General features: G+C 41.6%; 1 protein-coding gene across 1 annotated transcript in view; it reads left to right on the forward strand.

The window, feature by feature from the left end:
- Nucleotides 1–49: 49 nt before the first annotated feature.
- Nucleotides 50–8,407, forward strand: part of MAPK12 (mitogen-activated protein kinase 12) — a gene marked incomplete at its 5' end in the record, with an annotated part of 38,452 nt that continues 30,094 nt past the window's right edge. The window contains one exon of the mRNA XM_009700283.1: nucleotides 50–179. Within this exon, the coding sequence (XP_009698585.1) occupies nucleotides 50–179 (130 nt within the window). The remainder of the gene's footprint in view (nucleotides 180–8,407) is intronic.

Below are 8,407 nucleotides of genomic sequence, written 5' to 3' on the forward strand. Positions count from 1 at the left end.
GCGTCTCGCTTCAGTCCTCGCTCACCAAACTCTTTCTTTTCCCTTAAAGCTCAGCCGTCGATGGAAGAAGTGGTACCAAAGTGGCCATTAAGAAATTGTACCGCCCGTTTCAGTCTGAACTCTTTGCCAAACGAGCCTACCGAGAGCTGCGCCTCCTGAAACACATGAAGCACGAAAACGTGAGTTGGGTGATTAGCAGATATCCCTCCCCAAGGCTGCAGCTTATGCACCCTAAAAACAAAGAAAATACATAGATTTGGACAAGGGAGATGTGTAGCTGAATGGAATTCAGGAATCTTTCAGCCTGTCTTTTGTCTGTCTGTCCTTTATCTACAAACATCAGTTCGCACAAACTAGAATATCCTGTGGGAAACACCACTTCGTTTCCATGTAGGAAAGGTTGTGTGGGAAAGGTTAGGACCATGGTGGGATTTGTGCTCAGGAGAGTGAGAAAGATCAAGGACTAGCAATTACAGTCTCCATTGCTGTGTTCTTGTAAGGTGCAGGAGAGGGCAGAGAGCATGGGTCTGTCTGTACCTGTGGGTCTCGGGGGCCAACATCTCTTTTTTTTCTGAACTTGCATGAAAACAGCTATGATACACATGCATATATTTGGGGAGGGGGTAGGGTTTTCCTTTTTTTTAATCGTTCGTGAAGCATTTGAAAGTTTTGGGCTCGTACGAATGTGAAACAGGAAAAGTTCATGAACGACTAAATAAATTGCTTTACTGGGAAGCAGAGAATAGAATACAGAGCTCTGCAGAGATTCCCACATGATGTGAAAGAAGAATAGCCATAGAAAGAAGCATTGAAACTGTCATTGAGATAAAGATACTTAGTCCCAATAGTGCTTAGTGGTTTAAGAAAAAAATAAAAGAGGAAAGATTTGTGTGAAAACAGTTTTTGTGGAATCAAAGCGTGGATTCCAGGTGAGAAGGGTCCCAGGATGGGCTTGGAGGATCACCGTAGTGGCTTCAAATGCTGTTCATGAAGAATGCGTGTGTGAAAAAAGAGTGTTTGGAGGGAGTTGTTAAAATGACGCATAAGAATCTGGTTTAAAATGTTAATAATGTGGGAGATTAGAGCATAGCTCGATTCAGATGGCCTTCAAGGAAAGCTAAGAGATTCAAAGTGAGGATGAGAGAAACTGGTAATAAAAATAGCCAGTCATTGCCATTTAACGTTACAGTATTACCATTGTGAGTACGAACAATATCTAGGTTCATTTTGAAGAAGAATCTGTGGGATATCCTGACTGTCCAGAAAAAAACAGACCTTTTTGTAGGCTTAAGAACCTGTGTGCCTGTTCACATTTTAGTCTGAATCTTTTATTACATTTGATCATTTTACTTGATGAGTCGTTTGAAGTAACTGCTTCATAACCACTGCTGTATATGTTAAAGAGTTAACGTTTGCAGGGAACTTCTGTGTCATGCATGGGCTTTCATACTCTCAGCATTTTCTTTACTGAACATTTGGGAGCAGAGCAGCTCGTGCAGTTGCCAAGCTCCTAACTATGTCCAGAATTTTGAGATTATTTTTCTTACATTTCCCAGAATAATCTGTTGGGTAGCATTTTCCACTCCTGGCAGTTTTTATGCGGTGTATGCCCTTCAGGATAATACTCTGGAACCCCTCCATGGACTCCTTTGATAATTAAAGAGTCTAGAAGAAAATGCTCACTGGGGAACATGAGCACAATCTGTGAAAGTTACAAATCAATACATATGAAGGAAGAGAATAATTTATAGTCTGTGGCAACAGTTTGGGCTACAGAAAAAAGAATCAGGTCTACATACTAAGGGAAAGTTTTACCATGAATTATGGCATCTACTGATTAGAGAACAAAGACTGAATAAATGATCCCACAGGGATTCGTGGGCACCATGGAGGCAGAAGCTGACTATTCCACCCATCTGCAATGAGGCTGACATGGCAGTACAGCCCGTCAAGAGAATTTCCATCGGCCATCCCAGCCTTATGCCCTTCTGACACTCATTTTGCCCACGGTGAATTAGGGATAACAACAGCGCCTTTTAGGATTTCCAGTCCCTGTGCTGATCTCGGGATACTCCTTTAGCCGTTCCACCCATCCAAAATTAAACCAGAGTGGCAGTATCACTCCTCGTCAGGATTTTCAGCCTTTTGACCCACCACCATTCTGTCAAAGAGCCTCTTTTTTGCATATTTCCACTAAAGGCTGGATTTACAGGCATACAGTAAGGTCCTTTCCCGTTCATATCAGCAGTCCGCAGTGTGCTGTGGGCACCTTTAATGATATGTACAGCAGTGGCAGGACAGCTGCCTGTTCTCTGTCGTTACCGTCCTGGCTTCCGTGGGTCTGGCTATGGAGTTTTGAATGGGCCCCACTCAGGTGGGTGCGTATCTCCTTATAACAGGAATTAGTAGGATAGAACAGTGATTTGAAGTATCTTTCCCAATTTTTCTGTTAACTAACGCGTTATAGGATACTTCTATAAAATAGCAGTTATCTATCTTTCTGGCTGTGCTATTAATACAACTGCTATTAAAAATCAATAAAACTGAAGTAACCGTTTCGAAGACCACAATAAAATAGCAATGCCACTGTTATCCCTGTCTTGGGTGTTGGTAATCTGAGTATGTAGAGGACGTGGTGTGTGATCGCCGGTCCAAGGGTATTGCCACTATGGATTAGACTTGGGATATTGTTGCAACGTTGCACTAGTCTGCTGGTACAAATCTTCATCTTGCTTTTTTCTTACTTCAGCATATAAACTGTTTCAAGGTTCTGTTGATTTAATAGTTAAAATTACATCCAATGTACTCTTCTGGCCTGTTCTTCTTTCAAAATTACTTCTGTAATCGTGATGCATTTGATGTTGGATTACATGAAGAGTATGATGTTTTGTTTCACCGTGTTTACCTCTCAATGGACCATCTCTGCCCTTCGTAGCTTTCGAGGAAGTGTTGTGTTAAGCATGAGTGTTTAACTCTAAATGGATCATCTCTGCCCTTCGAAGCTTTCGAGGAAGTGTTGTGTTAAGCATGTAGCAATACATTATCATAGTTTATTTAACCTTATGCTGTATTCAGAGTGATGGAAGAAATTGTAATGGTCTGACACGTTGTGTTAAAAATAGCATCTCTGATCCTCCATTAAGGTAGCAGAAGGTAAGAGTGATGAAAGAAATTGTAATGGTCTGACACCTTGTGTTAAAAATAGCATTTCTGATCCTCCATTAAGGTAGCAGAAGGTACCATTAAACCTGTGCCACAGTGATACAATTCATCAGGATGTCATGCTTCAGTGAAGAAAATGGAGGAAAACTTCTGCTTAATACCCAGGATGACCTCCATTATAGACCCTTTGAAGAATCTGCTCAAAAGAAATTGTAATGGTCTGACACCTTGTGTTAAAAATAGCATTTCTGATCCTCCATTAAGGTAGCAGAAGGTACCATTAAACCTGTGCCACAGTGATACAATTCATCAGGATGTCATGCTTCAGTGAAGAAAATGGAGGAAAACTTCTGCTTAATACCCAGGATGACCTCCATTATAGACCCTTTGAAGAATCTGCTCATCTCCTTAATGCGGAAGGGTTGTACGATGGCCAGGAGTCTGTAAAAACAAATATAGGACTCATCCTAATGAATTTTACTGGAATTAGATTTTACATTGTAAGGAATCTAACTCATGAGTCAATTTGCTTGTCTATTTAGGCAGGAGGAGGCAACTCCGATTGCTGGCATGACCATCTTTCATTGTATATGCTAGACCTTTGTTTTTTCAGGAGGAGACAACTCCGATTGCTGGCATGACGATCTTTCATTGTATATGCTAGACCTTTGTTGTCCCTAATAGCCCTCAAGTGGGACACTATTTAGATGTAGTGAGGAATATTTCTATATAAACTGTGCAAAGTTGGTAGCATGGGACTTCTCATCAACCCTTGGCAAACAAATCCAGAGGAGAAACGGTGTTGAGGACCATGGGGCAGAGGCTGGCTGTCAAGAGGATGAGACCTGGCTCTTAGGAGATAAAACACTGTCTTTAACGGCACTGGTATCCTTTTTTTTTGGTAGGCCTTTTAATTTGACAGGATCTGGGATGTTTCACAAACACCATAAGCTACTTCTACTGCCTAAGAAGCAGTCTAACCCAGATCAATTCCTCAGACATTGCCAAAAAGAAAAGTTAGTTTCCAGCGGGATAAGCTGCCAGATCACTCTGTAGCTGCATAAACAGATATTCTGGCACAGGAGAGGGAGTGGTGTGAAAATGAGGAATAAAAACAGCTAAGGCAGAATGAAGAAAGCACTGGTTTTGGGGTTTGTTTGGGGTTTTTTCTTTGTTTATTCATGCTAGCTTGAAATATTCATCCCACTACAGCCTTATCAGTCCGTGGTTATTCCTTCGGCATCTGCTGCATCTTGTATAGAAGAACAGACTGTTTACCTTTAGGTAGTTTTTTTTTCAGTAGCACTGCTTTTGTTCCCCGTTTCTTTCCATTTTGAGTTCAGTTAAAGTGAAGACCCTTGAAACTATCTATTATGGCTCTGACTTAAAACCAAAAACAGTGAAAATATGGCCAGCGTGCTAACTTTGGCCCTGGCTTTGACTCAAACATTTGCATAGCTCTGCATTAGTGTGTTCTTCTGAAGTTAATGGAGATGTCTGTGTATGCAAAGCTAAACCCAGAAGAGTAAGCAGAGGTGCAGAACCTTTAGTTTCATTTGGCAAATAACTTGTATTTTATTATGTGTTTGGACTGGAAGTGATACCATGGTACCCACTTTTGTTGAAACAGCTGCACAGTGGCTCATAGTGGTCCAGTCCTGGTGCCCTTCTCTCCTCCCAGTTTGCTAACAGAAGTTTAGAAGTTGCCAGCAGGAGTGCAAAATAGCTGGCAAGGGGAGATGGTACTGGAGAGAGGGAGAGAAAAGCAGTGGCTCATGCTGATGTCTTGTGTCAGAACAGAGCGAGGATTTTATCAAAGTGTGGTACACACATGTGCATGTACATATGTGTATACCTATGTATACATGTAAGCACCCATGGGAATTCTGATGCAATTCTACTAACTTAAATTCTGAATGTTTCTGGCATAAAATTTTTGACAAATGCCTGTTAAATGTTTTTTGGGTCGGTTAATATTCTACAGATGTTTTCTCTTCCTGGAAACCCTGTATGTAAGAGGCAACTGCAGTATTTGTTTAAAGGTACTCTATATTATACTCTCATTCATTGCTTTGAGTGGAAATTACTCTCTGGTGTATTCCCACGTCTGAAGACCAATGTGTGTTTTGCATTATGAGAACCATGTAGCTTTTTCTTCCCCTTTTGGAAGGGGACACCTTCACAGTGTCAACCAAGGGAGGAGTTTGTTGCAGAGAAAATAGTGGGGCACTCTATGTTCCTGCCTGAGAAAAAACTGTCACCTTTTGCAGTTCCATCTAGCCTGATGGGAGCATTGGAAGAGCAACAGCCTCTGCAGTGTACAAAATCAGACCAAGGGAGTTGTAGATGAGTGATGCCTTTACAGATGAAAGCATGCTCGCTGTGTTAGGTTTCCTGCAGCAAGTCCTGCAGGACTGCAGCAGCTGAAAATTCACATGCTTTGGGTACACAAGTGCCAGTGAAGTGCAATTTGGGAATCCTGGCTGGAAATGGCAAATCTCCTTATAGGTCCTTATGAAAGCAAAAATACAATTATAACTGGATGCTTTATTGCTGTCAAAAGGTTGTAGGGAAGAAACACCCCTGTCTGCTTTTCTGTGGGCTGAAAGCTTAGCACAGCTAGGGAGCTAACAGGACACCAGGGAGCTAACAGGACGCCAGAGTCACTTATTTTGGTACTCAAGACCCAATAAATCAACACAGTGGTATTGGTTGTCACTTCTGCTTATTTTCACAAACCTGCCTAACAGGTGTTTTACCTAGCTTGGGCTTCAGCTGATAGCCCTTTGTTCACACCCCAGCCTTGGCTACTAATAAAGCAGACTGTTTAGCTTAGTGCAGTAGATGAAAATAAGGAAGACAGCACTGAAACCCAAACCTCCTCTGTGGCTTGCCGTCCAATCCAGAGATGAAGATGTGTCTGTCCGCAGAATTTGGATCTGTCCAGTGTTACATATGGGTCCTTTGAAAGAAGAGTGGTGATGCTCATGGGTATGGCTTGTGGCTGCCAGTGTGCTGACTGGCAGGAGAAGAGAAAGCAGCTCTCAGTCCATCAGCAGGCATCCCTTGTGTCATGTAGCAGTAATCCGTGAGGAAGAAAGGTGGCTGTGTGTGGGTAGTTAAAATTTTAAAAAGATTGAGACTTCTTAGTGTAGTAAAAGGGTGCAGGTACCCTGTGATGTGGGACAGCACAGGAACATGAAGTCGAAGCTAACCTTGTGGAAAATTTAATGCAGCATAATATGTAGTTCAGTGCACTCCAGCAGGGATCTCTCTTAAAAAATGTTCTTGTGTTTGTAGCCCAAGTGCCAAAGCCACTCAACTTCACTGTGTTTTCATGCGTAACATCGGCAAGAAAAAGCAGCACTTACTGTGTAAGAGACATAACCTACATTACTTATTAATTTATACAAGATCAGAGTCTTCCGTTGATGTGCTGCTGCTGACGTCAGAAACTTTCCTTTACAGAAATGCAGTGGAACGGTCCTTGAATAAAAGTAATTCAATACGTGAAAGTGCAGGGGAGGATAGAGATGAGGAGCTCTTTGCTGTTATGCTCCACTGCTGGAATAGCATTTGGAAAAGGAGGCAGCTGAGAAGGGAAGAGCATAAACCACCTTACCAATGCAAAGCTGTTATTTATTTGGTGACATAGTTAAAGCTGGTCAGGGTGGTCAGTATATCAAGTGTAAATGTCTGGGATGGACGATAGGGATAAGAAAGGCTAGAGGCACTGCCACCCACTCCCCACTGATTTCTTAGGGAAGAGACACAGTCAACAAAGTAAATATATTGAGTAAAAGTATACCTATGGAAAACAAGTTAGACCAGTAGTTGGGTAGTTTTGCTGTTACTGTGGTTTTGCTTTGCAGAAAGATGGGAGAGACACAGTATCGCACTCTCTCCTCGAGATACAGGGAAGGTACTTCAGTGGAGGCTGCGAAATCCTGGTTGGTTTTCAGTCAAATGGGCAGTAGGAAACAAGGTGCATCCTTTGTGGGCTAATTCATTTGAGAAATTGCCTTTTGGGGAAAAAAATTAGGCTCTGAAAGGGCAGTGCTGCTGCTGATTTGCACAGATGCTTTTCATTGCCATCGCAGTGGTTGGGTTCTTTCCTCGGCTATGCTTCCACCTCTGATAGTATCAGTAATTGTGCTGAATTAACACTAAAAATAGATCTACAGAAGCTTTCACAGATACCTCCATTATATTTCGTATAGGCTACACTATGAGAAATAAATGATTTTTATAATTGTTATACAGTGGCTTACTTTTGTGCTGGGATATTATCTTTAAATATTGTAAAAGTTTTTTTACAAATACTGTATTTAATTGAGAGCATTTATGCAGACACAGGATCTTCCATGATATTATGGAGGAGGGAGTTTCCCACACTTTGTCCAATTCTCTTTCTTTTCCTGAAGAAGTAGCTGGAGTTGTATCTTCCTTGGAGGATTTATTTTATCCTGTACCTCCTTGTGCTTAATATATCTCCAGAAAGCTGTGACCTAAATGGAAATGCTGATGACTCTGTTCCAATACAGGAAAATCATCCCAAAGTGCAGCTATTAAATAAAGATCACTGAGGAAAAGGAAATGAGTCCCTCACTTTTATTTTTAAATCGATTAACTATTAGTATGTCTTACCATTTTGGACACTAAAATGAATTTCAGGATTTTTAGAAAGCTCTCTTTTTAAAGCAAGAAAAGAAGTATTGTGAAATCCTTGGCATGTTAAAAGAGTTTTCTAGTTCAGTATTTAAAATTCCCTTCAGCGGGAGCTGAGCGTTGGTCTCGGTGGTACCCTTCACTGCAGAGGATTTGCAGCAATGCTAAGCTTGTCTCCATGAGTTTGCAACCTCACCTCAGAAGTAATGTATATCGTATATCGGGCAGCATTAAGTAACTACCAGGAGCTCGGTTTACTTGAATGGAGAAGCAGTAAAATGTTTGTGAACCTCCTGAAGTGTGTTTTGGGGCTGGTGTGTTCTTTATGGAAATGTGTTCTTCATGCTCCTGTGTTTCACAGTGGGTGCAGAGATGGAGGTGATACAGCGGCCACACTATTTCATCCTCTTCTGTGTCCATTCTTTGTATTGTGATGTCCCCGTGTCTTTCACTGCTACATTCAGATGTGATGGGGTTTATTTTCATACGTTTCTTGTTTAGATAAATGAAGGCATGGAGGTATCTCCTTGAGGAGAACAAGCAGGACTTCTGAAAAAGCAGGGCTTGATAGGGAAAG

This window comes from Cariama cristata, unplaced genomic scaffold, assembly GCF_000690535.1.
Source record: "Cariama cristata isolate BGI_N322 unplaced genomic scaffold, ASM69053v1 scaffold3465, whole genome shotgun sequence".
Lineage (NCBI taxonomy): Eukaryota > Metazoa > Chordata > Aves > Cariamiformes > Cariamidae > Cariama > Cariama cristata.